The sequence below is a fragment of the Martes martes genome (genome assembly GCF_963455335.1).
Source record: "Martes martes genome assembly, chromosome: 10".
Taxonomy (NCBI): Eukaryota; Metazoa; Chordata; class Mammalia; order Carnivora; family Mustelidae; genus Martes; species Martes martes.
Window position 1 is genome coordinate 110,012,612 of NC_137898.1, and position 20,464 is coordinate 110,033,075.

Below are 20,464 nucleotides of genomic sequence, written 5' to 3' on the forward strand. Positions count from 1 at the left end.
AAAATAAATGAAAATAGAAATGTGTACAACAACCTACATACAATATACTTATCTTTCCTGTAACAAAGGGAGAAAATAAGGATCTGTATTTCTATTTTCTCACATTTGCATAATGAAATGGCAGGATGTGTCGGTAATCTTTTTTTTTAAGGAGGCTCCATGCCCAGTGTGGAGCCCAATGTGGGACTTGAACATATGACCCTGAGATCAAGACCTGAGCTGAGATCAAGAGTTGGAACTTAACCAACTGAACCTGAGCCACCCAGGTGCCCCTAGGATATATTAATTAATAAAAATAGTTACTTTGGGGGTAGGTCTGAGTAAGAATGACAGGCATGGGCAGAAGCAAGATGTCTCAACTAGCTTTTTTATGATCTTGATTTTAGAACATGATGTATTATTCATTTCAAAAATGTTAACGTAAGGGCGCCTGGGTGGCTCAGTGGGTTGAAGCCGCTGCCTTCGGCTCAGGTCATGATCCCAGTGTCCTGGGATCGAGCCCCGCATCGGGCTCTCTGCTCAGCAGGGAGCCTGCTTCCTCCCTTCTCTCTCTGCCTGCCTCTCTGCTTACTTGTGATCTGTCTGTCAAATAAATAAATAAAATCTTTAAAAAAAAAAAAAAAAAAAATGTTAACGTAAAACAAATTAGAGGCATAAAAAGCTTTTGTGCAGTGAGAGAATATCCACAGTTAACCAGGGTTTAATTATAATCTTCCCAAGGACAGAGGAACCCACATATTTTAAGTATTCTATCCTCACAGCCTTGGGCAGAGCCTAGCACACAAACAGTGTGTAATAAATGTACACTGAGTCAATTTGAGATTAAGTCTCTAAAGGTTTCAGAAACAATATTCCACAGCCTGGATACAGTAACTTCCACACACGGGGGAGGGAGGGGAGGGAGACAAGAAAGGGCAGCACCTTTACTTCATGTAAAGGCCTCCTGTTGCTTTTACTGCTGGCTACAATTGAAAAAGAAAGGATAAAATATCCTTATGCTCAATCTTCCCCTGGATAACTACTCTAGGTGGATGGTAACCTGAAATGTGACACGTTGCTGACATTTTAATATTATTAAAAATTTTAATAACAAAAATTAGTACCAAATTTCAATTTTAAAGTACTGTAATAACAGCAATGCACGAAAATAAGTCAATCAGAGAAAGACAACTATCATATGATCTCCCTGATATGAGGAAGTGGAGACGCAACGTGGGGGGTTTGGGGGGTAGGAAAAGAATAAATGAAACAAGATGGGATCGGGAGGGAGACAAACCTTAAGAGACTCTTAATCTCACAAAACAAACTGAGGGTGGGGGGGGGGCGGGTAGGGAGAGGGTGGTGGGGTTATGGACATGGGGGGAGGGTGTGTGCTATGGTGAGTGCTGTGAAGTGTGTAAACCTGGCGATTCACAGACCTGTACCCCTGGGGATAATAATATATTATATATTTATTAAAAATTTTTAAAAATTATTAAAAAAAAACCCAGCAACGCATGAAATGTTTAGTTGTCTAAATAACACTCTGAACTGTAAACACTATGAGGTTTCTGTTCCCCACATTTCTAAAAGGATTTTCTCACCAGTCAGTTCCACCCCAGCAGCCATCTTCAATGTCTACTTTTTCTTATTCATCAAATGCTACTGCGAAGCTGCATCGAACCTTGAAGAAATGAGAACTGCTTCTCTACAAAAGTTGACTGAGCCACTGAATCGTTCCAAGGTCAAAGAGGAGTCAAAAACCACAAGAATCCTTCTCAGGATATAGTTAATAATGTCCACATCCAAAGGCTTACAAGTTTCTTAACCCAGAACCTCACATTAAAGCAGTGGGCAGGAGACTATGTTCTTGGGCATGAGACTATGTTCCCTGAAATCATTCACTGTCTCAAAGGCATGCTATAGAAACGTCTTTAGAAATGTAAATCTGCCTTATTTAATTTATTGAACCATTTATCTAGTGATATGTCCACTTTTATGGGAACTGAGTAGTGTAAAAAGACAGTAAGACCAGGAGTGACCGGAATGGAGTAGCCCAGTTCAAGGGTAACAGAAAACTGTGCACATGCTTATCCAGAAGCACTCCCTCTTACAAGGTTTCTTCTTTTCTTTCTTTTTTTTTAAATACACTAAATAAATCTTCCATGCATTATCAACTAATTGCTATGGAAAGAAATTCAACTATTAAGCTGAAGCTGGAAATAACAGGTAAATAGTGAAGAACCTGTGGTACGTCTGTGCCAAGTGCTCAGACACACAACAACCTGGGTGAATCTCCACAGAATTACATGAGAATAAAAAGCAAATCCCAAAAGGCTACATACACATTCCATTGCTTCATTTATCCACCATTCCTGAAATGGCAAAAATTACAGAAATAGAGCACCCAGGATGAGAAAGTAATACAGAGAATATGTTACTTCTTACAACTACATGTAAAACTACATTAATCTCAAAATCAAAACTTTAAAAAAAAATCATGAATATTGTTTGGGTTACCTCAACCAAAAGCAGATTTGGGCAACATTCTCAGAAACCAGTCAGTATACAAGCCTCCACCAGCAAAAGCAAGAAGAGACTAATAAAATGACAAAATACCCACAGAGACAGAAGTGTTCAAGAAGTCAAGAAGGAGGGGCGCCTGGGTGGCTCAGTGGGTTAGAGCCTCTGCCTTCGGCTCAGGTCATGATCTCAGGGTCCTGGGATCGAGTCCCACATCAGGCTCTCTGCTTAGCAGTGAGCCTGCTTCCTCCTCTCTCTCTGCCTACTTGTGATCTTTCTCTGTCAAATAAATAAATAAAAAAAAATTAAAAAAGAAGGAAAGTAATGTGGTTATTAATGAACATGTAATGAGTATTTAGGGACATATTAAATGTCATTCAGCATTAATTCAAAATGGAAAGCTCACCCGATGCTTTGCCTTGATCTTCTTCCTATATTCTTCTTTGTCAAATTTGTCCTCTTCTTGTAGCCTTTCCTTGGCTTTATCTAAATTGATGCCACCAGTGCTGTCCTCGTCCTCGGTGTCCTTTGAGACAGATTTCTGCATCTGTGGCCACTGCTGAACTAACTGCAGACAGGAAAACAATAAGTATGGGGCAGGGGACAGGGAACATCAACAGAAAACCATTTCCCTTTGTATAATGATTTTTGAAATGGTGCATTTTCCCCACTTTCTGCCTTAGAACCCATATTTCTTAAGCTTTTGAACAAACTTTATCATTAAAATGAGCAAATCTCTGAAAAAACCATCCTAGTCAGGGTAAAGTAATGCTGCTACAATCCAGTGAGAGCAGGATTAAAGGAAAATGTCAGGAAATAGTTTGGAGGAGAAGCTAGCTGCTTCAGCAGCATTTCAGTGATCTTCACGGGCTACACTCTGCCAGCTCCGTCTCCGACATGAGCAGAGCAGGAGCCAGGTGGACCCAAGCAGGCTCGCCGGCTCCCCTGGCACCTCCGAGCCTTCTCTCCCCATACCGGGGCTTGACTTTCCTGGGTTTCCGCCTAGAATTAATCTAATCTCCTCAAGGACAGCTGACTACCTTGTGCCTGTATTCTCGAAGCCCAGCATAGTATGTGGCACATATCAAATGCTCAAAACTGATCGATAAATCCTGTATCAGCCTGCACTACACATAAAGACTAAAATTACTAGGCATAAAGGAAAATTAGCTTGGATTTCAGGCTGGCTCAAATCTACACAATTTACACATACAGTTCATGGTTAGGAACAAGGTAAACAGAAGTCAGGGCACCGATTTGGAGTCAGGGGACCTGGTTTAATGTTCCAGCTTTTTTGCTAGCCCTGCTGCATAATCCTGAATAAATACTTCATTTCTGGGCATCTGTGTCCTTTTCTGACAATTTTTTAAAAAGGTCTGTTTGATTCTCTCATCTTCCAGGTCTAACACTGTAAAACACAAGACAATTTAGACTAAACCTATTCTCTCGTTTTCAACTAGTAACTAGCTGCCAGAGGATTTCAGTAGCTGCCATTGTTTTGAAAGGCCACTAATTAAACTGCAAGTAAAGTGAAGTTGTAGGCACACACATTCTCTTCACCTTCTCTCACTCCTGTCACCATCTAGTCTTCAAGATGGGATTCCTACAGCATCTCAACTTTTGGCAATGAATGGGGGTCACACGTGTCACTGCATGAGTGGCCATGCCGGCGGCCACAGACACTGGAGACGCAGTGGGAGGGAGCAGGTGTGACAGGAAGAACCCCATCCACTGCTCCACTATTCAGTCCTTTTTTATAACCGCATGAAAAAAGTTCATGCCTCTGGGCTGAATGAAAAGTTCTTTCAGACTTTTAGAGCACAAGTTTCAGTGTGGCCCACAGCCATACAGGGGTCCTATCAGCAGTAAGTCTTCAGGGAAACATTCTACAGTTAAGGATTTATACTCATCTTGGAACAAACTGGCATAACCTGGGCAGTTGAACTGACAAGCACAGTGAGGAACCTCATTTATACTAAGAGCACTAATCTTACTTTACAGTAAGCATCTGAAGTAATACAACTATATTCTGGCCGAGCCTGCTTCAGGTGCTGACCTCTTTTTAGTAATTTCATAAAGATCCATTACTTATCAATTCTGTAGGCTTCCTCTACAATTTCCAACACCTTTAAATTGCACTCTTTCTTCATATGATTTATACATCACTTTACTCCATATTCTTAGTGCGAATCTGGGCTCCCTTCCCCAAAATAACATCCAAATGTCTGTTAACCTCACAGTTAAGAGGAAACATACCCCACTGGATACAGACTGCTTAGGCTGCATTTGTATTAATGCTGAGGAAATGTCTTGTGCGACATATTACAACCAGTATCTTAAAAACTGTTATTTTATTGGGATATTAGAAAATAGTCCATTGGGGCGCCTGGGTGGCTCAGTGGGTTAAGCCACTGCCTTCGGCTCAGGTCATGATCTCAGGGTCCTGGGATTGAGTACCGCATCGGGCTCTCTGCTCAGCGGGGAGCCTGCTTCTCTCTCTCTCTGCCTGCCTCTGCCTACTTGTGATCTCTGTCTGTCAAATAAATAAATAAAATCTTAAAAAAAAAAAAAAGAAAGAAAGAAAATAGTCCATTCATTCAATAAGGTCATGGGTTTATTGTATGTCAGGCCCCGTTCTCGGTGCTGGGGACAGGGTAGTAATAAGCAAAGTGGACAGATACCTTCCCTCAAGTAGCTGCCCTCATTCCACTAGAATGGAAGAAAAGGACAATAATCATGTAAATAGAGAATGTAAAGTCCCCATAAGTTCCAGGAAGAAAATAAATAAAAGACAAGACAAGGAAAATGAGAGGACAGTGGGACAGTGGGTATGTGCTCTACCAGGATGCACAGGGGAACCTGTAGGTTGAAGAGACTGAAAACCAGGAACAGCCACTCTGAAGACCCACTCTGACCACTAACCACCATTACTCCTTAAGTAAGCCACCGGACTTTCCAGACTCTCCCCTCTTTAAAAACGGAGAGAACACTGTGCAATCTGCGAGCGGTAACCCCTTCCCTACTCTGCGGGTATGTATTTACGCTAACACCAAGGTCTCGGTGACATGAGAGCCAGGCACCTGTCTGAAGCAGAAAATGCCATCTCAAGCCATCCCAGTAAGAAACAACCCAATACAGCGTGGAAATTGAGGAACTGCAAAGCAGAGATTTTTTTAGAGTCCAGAAAACACTGTGGCAAGTAGTCGTATTACTATTCTTGTGTTTGTTGCCACAGAACATGTTGACGGACACCCTGACGGGAAAGTCTACTCTGTAAGAATGGAATTTAGAAAGTTCAAAACCAACTCTGTGTTGTTAGCACCCTGAAGTATGGCAGCTGACTGCCCATGAAGCATTCCTGCCTACAGATGTACAGCCCAAGACAACACGGACAGGAAGTGCCTCCCATGCTTTAAAGAAACAGTTTCTTTTTCTCATTAATGAATCTAAGTCAGAGGACAGTCAGACTCTATAATACTTGGATGGTACCTCAGAAATTAAGCATTTAAGAATCTTACCTCCCCTTCATCAGTAAATGTTATCTTCTTATTCACTTTAAAATTTCTCTTCATTACTTTTTTTGCTTCTGCGACCTTGGTCACTTTTTTCTTGACACTGGATTTGGAAGGTTCTTTTTTCTATATGAGAATGTACAAAAAACAAAGATGATTAGTTAAATGGCTGCTTTAGATAAGCAATTTAACTCTTAAATACACTTTCCAAAATTAAATGTATTTACTGCTCACTGGCTAATAAGAAGCACCAAAAATACTATCCAGAAATCAAGTTATTAGATTTTTAAACTAAAGGGGCTAAAGGGGCTTAAATCTAAACAAGATAAACGGTATAAGTAACCTTTAAAATTTCTTCTATTACTAAAACTACGCTACCCTGAGAATGCTGAGGCACCAGAAGCTATGTGATAATGTGACAAATGAACATTCAAAATAAATAAAGCTACCTTGCAGCTATAACAAAGAGCACATTTTAGAAATAGCTCTAATTCCAAGGGCAAACTTAAATTTTCAGAATAGGAAAATGTTTATCTGGAAACTTCGATAGAGTCCTGTAAACAAATACTGAACTTTAATGAATGACAGGCAAGCTCAAGCATATGGAAGAAAGTATAAAGCTGTTGGCAACTTATCCTGAAATGCATTACACACCTAAAAGGGTGACAAATGGATAGCTGGAGAATTACATGGTAAAAGCTTAACTGTAGAATATGAGTGGTGGATATTTTGGTGTCTAAAAGTACACTTCTTTCAACCTTATGTTAGAAATTTTTCATAATAAAATACAAATGTTTGGTCCCAGGAGCAAGAGAAAAAGTCACAAAGCAAAAATACCAAATACTATCAGAACAGAAAAGCGGTCAGCCAGAAAACAAATCCTACAGAATGGAACCTTGAAATGATCCAGGTCCACATCAAGAGCTCTAAGGAAAACCATGAAACTACTAAAATCACGTCACAAAATGTGGGGGTTTTTGCATCTTTATGGTTTATTATGGATTCTTTTTTTTTTTTTTTAAGATTTTATTTATTTTAGAGCAAGTCAACGAGCGAGCGAGAGAGAATGAGAGCATGAATGGGGTGAAGGGCAGAGGGAGAAGCAGACTGCCCACCGAGCAGGAAGCCCGATGCGGGACTCAATCCCAGGACGCTGGCATCATGACCTGAGCTGAAGGCAGTCGCTTAAACTGACTGAGCCACCTAGGCCCCCAGTTTATCATGGATTCTAAAAGGGAGCTGTGATCCCCCCCTATTTAAAAAAAAAAAAAAAAAATTTTTTTTGGGGGGGGGAGGGGAGAGTTTGCTTGTCTGAGGGAAGCCATAGAAAGAAGAACAGAAATTCCAACATGGGTGAGAAGACACATTTATCTTATTTTATTGATAGGCTGTGGCTTTGCTCCAATACTCGGAAATTATTCTTCAGTCATTCAGATATGCACTAGAGTTTCATCCATGTACAAGACATCGTAGAGCATACTGAGACCCCCAGCAGGGAAAGGGAAAGCCTCCCAGAACCTAACTGTATTGTTAGAAAAAAGACATTAAACCAGTGGAAAATATTAAGTATTAAATCACAAATGTATTATGTGCTCAGAAAAAATACACAAGATGAATAAATTCTATGTAATACGGTACCTGCCCTAGCTAGTCTAGGCTGAGGAGAGGAAGTTAAGGAAAATATCCTTTTGAGGGACAAATGTTTGAAATGAGTGGCAAACACCTAAACATGGCGCCATTACTGGTACCTTTTAGGTGTCTAATTATGGTGGATTTCACACATGTTTTAAGAGAGGCTTAGCTTAGTTCAATGTCACTCTTTTAAATAGTAACTTTAGCAGGTAATACATGCTCATTTATTTTGTAAAGGATATTCATGTCCTATGAATTCATGTCTTATTCATGTTAAAAAGTTGCCATTCGTGTCTTCTTCCACCACATGTTTACCTCCCAAGAAAGAAACAGTGTTAATAGCTTTTTCTATATCCTTTCCAGAAACAGGCATTCAAATATATATGAAGAAACCAAGATACTAAAAGAGCTATCCCTGCCATCAGGAGCCTTGTATACAGAGCTTCATATAAATGTGCATCTAGTTACCCAGGATAAATTTCTAAGAGTTAAAGCACTCAGTCAAAAATTATGTGCATTTAAATATCAAAAGATATTTCCAAATAACCCTCCTGAGAAGTTACACAAAATTTAATATTCCCAACAAAATTTGAGAGTGATTCTCCACATCAAAAAATAGATAATATTTATGTTTGTCAGGTGAAAAAATAATGTCTCAGGGAGGTTTTAATTTGACTTGTATTGTTTTAAGCATAGCAAAACATCTTTTCAAAGGCATTTTTCTCCCTATGTAACATGTATATTCTTTACCAGCATTTTTAATGAATTCCTGGCATCTTACTTACTAATTTGTGAAATCTTTTCATTTGTTAAAAATGTGTCAATATTTTCTCCCACTGTTTCGTTTATGTTTAGACTTTTGCCATACTTAGGAATATTTTGTTGTTTTGCTTTGCTTTGTTTTTTGTTAAACATATATTTTTAATCTTTATGTAATCAATTTTTTAAAATAATGAAATTTTCTGGATTTTTTTTTTGGTATCATACTTATAATATTCTTCCAACTAAAAGATTTTTCAAAAGTGAATTTAACTTCTTAAAATGCAGATTTCATTTTTCCTGAAAGCTTCAACACTGGCTCTGGGATAAGGGGGAAGTGCTCATTAGTACTTCAAATTTCTGCTCATTAAATCATGAAGAATATCAAGTATCTTATTGTTAAGACAAATGTTATATTTTGACTACAAGGCTTTGTATTATTGGTACAAGAATGAAATCTGCAGCCAGCAAAGAGTTTAATGAAAGATTTCCTGACAAGATGTAAAACAATGGCAGAAAAATACAGTTTTCATTTCCATCTGCACTTCTTGCACAAAATATATGTTAGACTTCAGAATAAAATGCTAAAAGGAAAATATCAGAGAATACAAAAGTGATGAAGCATCAAGTTATTTTCAAGGTCTTGCAATAGCTGTAGGAGGTTGCCACAAATAACTTGGACAAGAAAAGAACAAGAACTGTGGCTAAAAGCAATGGTTCCTAGCGGAAGGTCTGTGCTAACACAGGCTACAAGAAGATTCAAAATATAATCAATGAAAAAAAAAACCCTACTTTAATATAAGCATTACTACTATACATCCTAGAGGGTACAATAAGCGTATCGCTGCAAAAAAAAAAAAAAAAAAAAAAGGAAAAACAGAACCATAAGGAGATGAAAGTCAGAATTAAAAGAAAAGATAGTCTAAAGAAATCAGAGGTTTATGTTTCCTTAAAGTAGTTCCCATATGTATCACAGAATAATTAATGGTTTACAAAAGAAACAGTATCTTAAGTGAAGGAGACTGGGGAGCCTGGGTGGCTCAGTCAGAAACCTGCCTCTTGGTTTTGGCTCAGGTCATGATCTCAAGGTCCTGAGATCTAGTCCCATGTTGGTCTCTGTGCTCAGCAGGAGTCTGCTTGAAACCTCTCTCCCTCTGCCACTCTCCCCCTGGGTACAAGGATGAGCATACGTGAGTACACTCACCCCCGCTGAAATAAATAAATGATAAATAAATAAATGTAAAGGAAACCAACTAAATAAAGAACTGTCAACCCTACTGAAGACATTACAGATTACCTGTTACAACCTATTTCATAGTATTTATAAACATTTATAAGCATTGTAAGCATTGTCCGCCACTGAACAGAGAGCCCAATGCAGGACTCTTAATTTCCATTGCCTAAATCACCATACCCTAGAACTCAAGATTTAAAAAACAAAACAAACACCTGCTAGGTAAGCATAATTCCTTCACCATCCTAAAGTTCCCAAACTATGATAATTGACAGTATTTTACAGTATTAACGAAGGATGCACTACTTGACATTTTATTTGAAAGCCAACTACAAAATCTTTTCTTAAGAAAAAAACTTCCTTCTGTGAAGTGTGTAAACCTGGAAATTCACAGATCTGTACCCCTGGGGCTAATAATACATTATATGTTAATAAAAAAATAAAAAATTATATAAAAAAGAAAGAAACCTCCTTGATGATTAGTGATGATGAGCACCTTTTCTTGTATCTATTGGCCATTTATTTGTACATCTTCTTTGGAAAAGAGTCTATTATGCTCTCTTCAGCAGCACATATAGCAAAAAAAAAAAAAAAAAGTCTATTCAGGTCCTTTGTCCGTTTTTTAATTGGATTATTTGGGGGTTTTTTGCATTGGAGTTCCCTATATACAGCTCAGAAAGCCCTTATTCAATATATGGTTTGCTAATATTTTCTCCCATTCCACAGGCTGCCTTTTTGTTTCCTTTGCTGTACAGAAGCTTTTCAGTCTGAGATAATCTATTTATTTCAGCTTTTGTTGCCTGTTCTTACAGGGTCTTATTCAAAAGATCACTGCCAAGACCAAAGTCAAGGAGCTTTTTCTCTATGCTTTCTTCTAGGAATTTTAATCATCAGGGAAATAAATCAAGACCACAGTGAGACAGCACTTCACACTTGTTAGGAGAGTTATCATCAAGAAAACAAAAGGTAACAAGTGTTGGTGAGGGTGTGGAGGACAGGGAACCCTTGTGCAATGTTGGTGGGAATGTGAACTGGCCTAGCAACAGTGGAGAACAGAATGGAAGGTCCTCAAAAAATTAAAAATTGAGAGTACCATATGATCCAACAATACCACTCACTCCAGTATATATATCTAAAGGAACCAAAAGCAGTTTCTAAAGGAGATATCTGCATTTCCGTATTCACTGCAGCATTACTCACAATAGCCAAGACATGAAAACAATCTTAAGTAACTCTCAAAGGATAAATTAAGAAAACGTGGTATATAAATACCATGGCATATTCTGAGCTGTGAGAAAGAATGGAAACCTGTCATTTGGTGACAACACGGATGAACCTGGAGGGCATTATGTTAAGTGAAGTAAGTCAGACAGAGACAGACACATACAGTATCACTTACATGTGATATATTTAAAGAGAAAAGGTGGGGGGGGGGTGCTAATTTCATAGAAACATGGAATGGTAGTTGCCAAGGGCTGGGAAGAGGGAGAAACTGTGAGATGTAAGTTACAGGGTACAAACTTTCCGTTATAAAATGAATAAACTGAGGATCTCATGTATAGCACAGCGACTATAGTTAATAATACTGTACCGTAAACTTGAAATTTGCTGAGACTACATTGCAAGCATCATCATCACAGACACAAAAAAGTTAACTGTGAGGTGATGGATGCATTATCTCAATCTTGGTGGTCATTTCACACTGACCTTACAAACAAAATCACATCATATACTTTACATACTGTCTTACTTATCAATTATTTCTCAACAAAGCTAGGGAGAAAAAAGAAATAAAAACACCACCACCAGTAAGTAGAAAAGGTATGTTTGTGAAATCTTTGCACAAACTACCATCTTAAAATTAAGAACCACCTAAAGGGTGGAGAGATTCCGTTTTGCAAGAAGGGAAAAGGTTGTCCAACTAGAGCAAGGTGCTTAACACTGCTGAACTCTATACTTCAAGGTTCAGGTGGTGGTACATTCTATACTTTATGTATTTTACTAAAATTAAAAATAAAGAGCCACCTAGAATATAACTGGACTTCTGTTTAAAGTGTTGTTCCAGAGGTATGTGGGTGGCTCAGTTGGTTGAGGATCCCTGATTTCTGCTCAGCTCGTGATCTCCGGGTTGTGGGATTCAGCCCTGCATCTGGCTCTGTGCTCAGTGCAGAGTCTGCTAGAGATTGTCTCCCTCTCCCTCTCCCTCTCCCTCTTCTCCTCCCCCTACTTGTGTGCGCTCGCTCTCTCTCTCTCTCTCTCTCTCAAATAAATAAATAAAATCTTTTAAAAATACATAAATAAAAATAGATAAAATGTTGTTACAGCAACAGTTTCTCTTTTCAGAGATCCTCCACGAAATGTAATGGTAAGACAAAGTGGTAGTCCTATAATTACACAGTGGCTGGAGCAGGGGGACCGGGGTGGGCCATGCAAGGGGCAAGAAGAACACAAGAGACCTTCAAATGCAGATCACCTAAGAGGATATGAAATGCAAGTGCTTATAAATTATAAATTATGGAAATCATCTTATAAAGCGGTCTAATCAATCTCATAGGATTTTTCTTTTTCTAAAAAGGCCACATTTACCAATCTCACTGTTTAAAGTTTAATAGAAGGCAAGCTACAATAAACCTTGGTAATATGCATAAATTTGGTCATACTGATAAAAATAGAAAATGAAAGAGTTGGAGAGAATGGCTGAGAGCTAGTGCCCTTCTACCCAAGCCCCAGTAAGCACCACCTCTGCAGTGGAATGTATTAAAGAGGCCTGTTAATGGACTTTGTATGCACTCTTGTCCCCATTACAGTAAGCCATAGTCATCACTCATGTTCCTGTTTTCTTTTTCCTAATAGACTGTAATCTCCACGAGGGTTAAGACCATTTGTATTAAAATTCGTGTCCCCAGGGCATCACAGAGAGGTTGGCACACAGGAAACATTCAGTATGTTATTTCTTGAAAGAAGAAATTAGTGAATAAATTCTCAGTGGAAAACGGGGCACCTGGGTGGCTCAGTGGGTTAAAGCCTCTGCCTTCGGCTCAGGTCACGGTCTCAGAGTCCTGGGATCGAGCCCAGCATTTGGCTCTCTGCTCAGCGGGGAGCCTGCTTCCCTCTCTCTGTCTCTGCCTGCCTCTCTGCCTGCTTGTGATCTCTGTCAAGTAAATAAATAAAATCTTAAAAAAAAAAAAATTCTCAGTGGAATAAAGCATTACTTCATTTACTGCTCATAACAACTACAATTCAAATCTGGTCCCTGATAATTTTTTAATTAGAAAACCAAAGCTTAGATAAATTCAGCAATTTGTTCAAGGGTGCACAATTTAAATCAAAGGGCACTTGACTTTGTTGTTCACACTCTACAGTGCTTAGTTGATTTTTGTTCAAACACTCAGGTTACAGCATCATAATTTGACTCAGTATGTGTCTTTTACATTTCTATCAACTTTAAAAGAGTGTTTGAAAATTGCTATTCTAAGAAACTTATACTTTTTTTCAACTTTCTAGTTCATGGCCCATTAAGAAACATTTCTTTCAGATTCTAATTTCTGATATAGTATTTGTACTGGTTTTTAAAGTAACTGTTTTCACATCCAAATATAAATGTTAGATACTGAACATGTGATTTCAAATTACAAGGCCCCAACTCTAATTCCTTTCTGATAAGAATCACAGCTGTTAATAATATTTATCTGTGTATAATACTTGTCTCATTACCTGATATCGACACTTCAGAAATTGTATCTAAAAGACAGCCTAAAGACCCATTCTAGAAATCCTTCCCCATTTTTTATATTTTATAAATAATGTATGTTTATTTCAAACACAAAATCCTATAGATGAAAGCCCATATATCCTTTCAAAGTTCTTCACATTTCAAAGCTAGATTAGTCCTTCTGATTATATTAAGAAACGAACCATAAGTAAATGTTAATCTCTCTCTATTCTGTATGGTCAATAAGACCAGGGACTACTATCTTCTTTGTAGTCTGTGAACTGCATTTCTAATGTATAAAGTGATGAAAATGGTTAATGAATATTACAATATATTAAGAAATATGACAACATACTTACTACAAAATATTCTGATTCTTTTAAAAATCATCTTAACAAGTCAACATAAACAGTAAAGCAGACAACTGAAAATTGCTCTTTTTCCCCCACCAGACCAAAAACTACATAGATATATATATAGTGATCTCAGCTTTGTGTGGACTTCCTTCCTTCTGCTTATGGAGGATCACAAAGCACAACCATTCTATACAGTTTTTGATTAATAGATTCCTCCCCTTCTGGATTCCTACTTTCCTGAATCCACAGGCTTAATCTGGGATACTTTCCAGAAGATGATCTTACCCTAATAAACTCTTCTGAGAGTATGTGCCTGCCACCTTAACTACTGAATGCTTTCAGAAAAATAAGTTTCTGATATATCTCCAATACAGTTTCTAGTTTCCTCAATTCCTTCTCTTAGTCTTCACATACAAGTTCTCCTACCAAAACCTCAAACAGTGGTGTTTTTTTTTTCCTTCAATATATTTGCCTTCCTCAACAATGTCAGAATTAACAAAATTTTCCTTTATTTTAAAAAGCCTCTTCATAGCATTTCAGTCTAACAATTCTTTAAATCTGTCATTGTCTCCAATTAGTCTAGATAAGATTTTTGCTTATTTCCTTACTTCAAACCTCATCCCTGACCTTCATGGCCAGCCAGGGCCATTACTGTCTTTGTATTATTTACGATCTTAAATGCTTTCTTCTACCTTTTTGAACACATTTATCCTGTTGGAAGACATAAAGATTAGTTTCTTATTTCTCTTTCACTACTTGAGGAAATCTTCTTTAGTTCACTGAAATTGTCCAAGCTGTTTACTATATTGTTCTGCTAGCCAGGAAATATGAATTATTTGCTCCACACCATATCCCTCTCCCCCCAAAACCCCAAATAAATTAAAAAAAAAAAAAAAAAACAGGGAAAAAGGCCACTACAGATGTGAAATCTCAGATGCTTCCTGTTCTTTAACAAAATTATGGAAACAGTCATATTTTGCCCTAGGAATCCAATTTTTAACCTGACACTTTTAATAAATATTTCTGTATTAGGAAACAGGCAGATGGAAGCAATTTAGAGAAACAGGGCCTGAGACACACTTTCCCTCTCTTTTTAGACTTCAAAAAATGACAGTATGGATTTCATTTCTAACTTGTGTCTAAATTGGCTATATGAATTTCTGTTGTATCCTACAACTTTTGAAATTCTTCTATAACTTAGAAATATTATAAGCTACATACAAAAAAAACCCCAGTAGTATTCAAAACAAAAGCTAACTTGTATACACGGCCATCCAGTTAACAGAATTAAGGAGGCAGAAACGGTGGTAATGAAGGAAGTAAAAAGACTGGTCAGCATCTGTGCACTACTTTAAGGCAGAATGACGGTAACACTTTTCCTTGGGGGAGCACCTGAATGGTTTTCGCCTCTACCATCTTCCTCGCAAGTGATAGCAGAGACTCAGCAAGAAGGTACCAATAGCTAATTTATTCAGAATTTGTTTGAACAAAATAAAATAGCATCAAAGTAACACTCGACAATATTTAGTTACAGGTTTAATTGAGAATTCTATAGTTGGCTCCAGTACCTACAATATTAACAATTTATTTGGCAATCTGGTTAGTGTAATCTAGAACAGACTTTCTGAAAATTCATTCACCGTGAAAGTCTAACAAACACAGGCCATATAATACTACTTATTCAGCAAACCACCAATTTTAAAAACTACACACAAACTCATGCATCTATACTCTAAATAACAGAAACAGAATCTCTCTTAGGATTTAAACCATTCACATAACAGAACTAAGATATATACTAAACTCCAATTGGGCTTGGTACCTGGTCCAGTGAGCCATTTCTGACACACTATCGCAAGACATTCATGAGATGCTAATGAGGACCTCTGAGCTCCCCCAGACAAAGCAATCACTGTTACTGGTTATACATGGTTCCAGTGTCTGGTGTTCTTCTACACTGACTGACATTAGTAAATCACAAGACATGCATGGGATATATCTTAACTAAAAGAGAAATAACAAGTATCACTACTATCCCCAGTCTAAGCCATGTGCACAACTCCATGCACAGTAAAATGTCCAAGATCTGCCTTCTGTTGTGTATGAATGTTAGCTAAGCAAAAAATACCAAATGAACAAAGGCCAGCCCACTGACCATATTTCATCAAAACGTGCTTGGATGCTGTCTAATTATTTAAAATTGGATATTCTTAAAAATACACCATTTATAAAATAGTCTGCAAAGCCACATAATGGTGATAAAAGGCACTGGCATTATTAAGTACAGAATGTGGAAGGATGAACGGGCCCTCCAAGATCACCCAGAGACACAAGCAGCACGTGTATACACACAGAAGAGGATTTCAAGTTCACAGGGCCAGTGACGGTGAAGTTAGGGCAAGAACTCTACGTCCCCCGGGACGCTAACCTGTGCTCTTACCATGACACTGCACACAGCAAGAGTACCTTAGAAGCACCTCCTCCAACAATCACAATTGCCCTAAACAATCCTCACGAGCCTCCATAAAACTGAAATCAAGAACTGATGGATAGCAAATGTTTGCTTTAAAATGAAAAGAATCCTTCAAGGAATGCATTTTAAAAGTGTTCTTTCTGCTTTCATGGAAGGACCATAGATAGGACTACTAAACCTGACCTCTAATATTCTTAAACCTCAAAAGCATAGCATATATACCAAAGGTATTCTGTTCCCCAAAGCTCTATGCTCTCCTTTTATTTCCTGGCAAACTGCATGCTGAGTGTGCAGTGATTAACACAATTTCCATCTGCCCTCCTTGGCACTTAAACATTAAAAACAAATTTTGACAGCCATTAGAAACTGTTGACAGATGACTGCTCGTTAATTTTTCTCCCATCTTAGAATTAGTCCCTGCCATTTTGTTAGGAAATTTGTAGCACGAAAATGTAATATTCTGAATGACAACTTAACAAAAACTACTGTAAGTCACAATTCCCAATGAATTAAAATGAAATCTTTGCTAGTCTCTAAACTCAGTATGCTACCTAGCTAATCATTTTTTTTAACCACTCTCCTCCCTTCTGTCCCATCCAGAGACTAGAAAATGCAGGAGTTATCCATATGCTTGAAATTCTCCCCCGAAAGGCAAAATTAGGTTGATTAAGATATGATACTGGCTATCTTTGAGAAACTTTTCTCACTTTCTACCCTCAGCCTTTTGGTAACGTCTCTTACGACATTTCTTGTATTCCAATTGTTAAGAGATTCTTCCACTTCTATTTTACCCTCTTAGGCACTCAACTCCCTGAAGATATGGACTTCGTCTTAGCTTTTAATTTCTAGAGTAAGTGCCCATACTGTGCCTGAACAAATCAGTAATTATTTGGGAAGCTGAGCTGAGCCTGAGCAAATCAAGGCAATTTTCATTGGGAGCAACACTGACCCAAGGACTGTGAAATGCATTCTTCAGTTAGCTATTGTGACATCAGCTTGCTTAAATAGCATAGAAATTAAACAACAACAACAACAACAACACATTTCACTTTCAATTTGACACTTACTTGTTAAGAAACAAATAACTGGGCAATAATAAGGTGCGACACAAGCAGAACAGTCTGAAAACAACGTCAGGAGTCGCTCCGGGTGCCCACCTGCCCCTTCTACCAGCATGACAGGCTGCAAGCACACTCAGCTTCTAACAGGACCGTGGCTTCTTCCCTTTGCAAGGTAGATCCAACTTTCCTCGGCCCCAGGTCTCCACATGCTAGACCAATGCATTTCTCAGATGATTGCAAGCACCCACAACTACTCTCTCCAGTTCTCAAGCAGTTTGGGTGACTCCTCACTGACAAGGATGACCTACTACTTCTTTGACAAGGGAGAATAACAGAAGACAGCAAACTTTCACTGGAATAAACATCTATGCTTTCTATTGAGCAGACTGCTAAAACCCTGGCACCCTCTATGTGAAATAAGAAGAGGGGAAACTCCGGCCTTACTTCTTCTCCCCATAAAACATTACTTTCCCAACAAAGCCTATTCCTTAATCCATGCCACAATGATATGAAATCTGTCCTACACTCCAATCCATGACAATCCAGATGGTTTATACCTGGCATATCAGAAGATCACTGAAATTTCTTTGAGAAGTGTATGGAACAGTAAATGGTGATGCCAAGTGCTGGACAGCATGCCAGAGGTTTATATATTATTTATTGGTCACAACCACTCTGTTGAGGTATTGCTTACATCTTAAAGGTGATAAACTGACAGTAAAGTAAGTTAAGCAATTACCCAGCTTGAAACCATGGACCTAAGCTCTAAACTTACGTCACTCTAAGAGAAAGACCATTAGTAATTACATACAGAGTTGAAATAAAGTTGGAAGAAAAATTAGAAAGGCAATAAGAGGTCTGTGACAAGATTCAGGGAAGACTATGGGACCAAAGAGACAGCATGTAAGCACAAAGCAGGAGGAAAGGACAGTGTGCAGAGGTTAAGACAGTCGGGGTAATGAAAGGAGACAATCTGAAAACAAAATCACAAGAAAGGAACAAAGGAGAGTTAGAGCACTGTGAAAGCAAATTCCTCTCACAATTAGTGATGTGTCTCAAAAAAACTTTGCACCGTACTGCCAAACCAATTTTCCCCTAATAGACACCTAACCAAACCATTAACTCTAAATGGGAAAAACCAAATGATTAAACTGAAACAGAAAACTCTGAGAATTTCTTACCCAGCCACTGACAGGATGCATAATAATGGCCATCCATTTCCCTAGTATTTTCCCATTACACCTAAAGAATGTCTAAGACATCAGGATAGGAGTGGTAAATCCAAAAGAAAAGACTATACTGGAACTTGAAATGAATCTTTGGGACTCCGTGTGGTTCAAGTTAGTAAGCTTCCACTGGCCAACACTATTTACAACATATTCTGCACTATTTCTTCCCCAAACAGTTCAATTATTTAAACCATGTAATTATTTGAAGGATTTGGCAAAGTCATTAATAAATGAAAGGATTAAATAACATGATGATCTTAATTAAAAAATTTACATCAAACTAATTGTGAATATGTTCAACTTCAATCATATCAAGTAAACAGGTTGAACTGATGGGAACTGTCTCTATTAAAATGCAATTAATCTTCCACCAGTGCATTGAGATTTCCAGAGTTACAATATCATGAAACTCACCAATAATTGGCCTCATTAATTCTGAAACCAAAATTCTGGATGTCAAAATTTCCTTTAAAAGGCCACAAACTAGGGGTGCCAGGGTGGCTCAGTTGTTAGGCGTCTGCATTCTACTCAGGTCATGGTCCCAGGGTCCTGGAATTGAGCCCCACGTCAGACATCTGCTTGGCGGGAAGCCTGCTTCTCCCTCTCTCACTTCCCTTGCTTGTGTTCCTTCTCTTGCTGTGTCTCTCTACCATATAAAATCCTTAAAAAAATAAATAAATAAAAAATAAAAATAAAAGGCCACAAACTAGGGACGCCTGGGTGGCCCAGTCGTTAAGCGTCTGCCTTCGGCTCAGGTCATGATCCCAGGGTCCTGGGATCGAGCCCCGCATCAGGCTCCCTGCTCAGCGAGGCTGCTTCTCCCTCTCCCTCTGCCTGCTGCTCCCCCTGCTGTGCTCTCTTTGTCAAATAAAAAAATAAAACCTTTAAAAAATAAAAATAAAAGGCTACAAACTTCACAAAATGATCTGATCAAAACAGTACTATTATCAGCTATTTATTTGAGCATCTACAGGAAGCCTCATTGGACTAAAGGCATGGTATCTGGGTAATTTTCAACCTGGTTTGGAATGAGCTACCCATTATAATGAGTAAACTCTCTCTCATTGCCGTTAGAAAAGAGCTGTATATTGATAATCACATTAAAACAGCTCCACCTTACTCAGAGACGCCTGTATGTACATTAGGAGGTGGGAAGACAGAGAGGAGGAAATATGGACTCGTGAATCTTATCAGTCTGTTTCCAGAGAGCTGCTTTCCCTGAACTTCGTGCTGGCATCACCTCTCCAGTTTCCTTTAAGGATGGGTATTAAAATTTCCATATAAAATTCATTTTGTGTCTTGTACGACAGTTGTTGAAATGCAAGAAAAAGCTATGCTTCTCTGGAGTAGAAGAATGTTTGCTCCTTATGGAAAATGTGTTCTTTTCGTTTTGGCAGTTAAGACCTGAGAGCCAAACTCTTGATTCATATTTAAGAAACATGTAAAACCCTGCATGACCTGCATATTAAATTTCCCAGCAGTCATTTTTATTCTATCTATATTTTACATGCCTGATGTTTTCTATTTTGTTACATCTAGAAGTATTTTTTAAGCTACTTCTAATTCCTTGTGGGATTAGAAGGATAAAATAAAGGAGGCTCAGTCATTTATTCAACAAATACTGGGTATCTGCTATACTCCACATCCCACCCTAGGCCCTTAGGATATACAGAAGTTGCATTCCAGAGAGAAAAATACATGCACACACACACACAGAGAGAGAGAGAGAGAGAGAACATGTCAAGGAGCTTTAAACACTAGTAACAAAGGCAGAGTGAGGGGCTAAGAAGTGAATGGATGGAACAGAGAAATCTTAGTTAAAGAGGGCCTCTCTGAAGAGACACTAAAGCAGAGATCTAAATGATGTGAAAGAAGTCATCGATGATCTAGGTAAGAATTGCAGGTAGAGGAGGGGCACCTGGGTAAAGCAGTCAGTTAAGTTTCTGCCACTTGGTTTGGGCTCAGGCCCTGATCTTAGGGTTGTGAGATCAAAA

At 38.4% G+C, this 20,464-nt stretch overlaps 1 protein-coding gene across 1 annotated transcript in view; it reads right to left on the reverse strand.

The window, feature by feature from the left end:
* DDX10 (DEAD-box helicase 10) overlaps positions 1-20,464 on the reverse strand; it is a 276,083-nt gene that overhangs the window by 116,182 nt on the left and 139,437 nt on the right. The window contains exons 14-15 of the mRNA XM_080817845.1: positions 6,021-6,140; positions 2,909-3,070 (exon numbers count right to left, since the gene is read on the reverse strand). Of these exons, the coding sequence (XP_080673971.1) occupies positions 2,909-3,070; positions 6,021-6,140 (282 nt within the window). The remainder of the gene's footprint in view (positions 1-2,908; positions 3,071-6,020; positions 6,141-20,464) is intronic.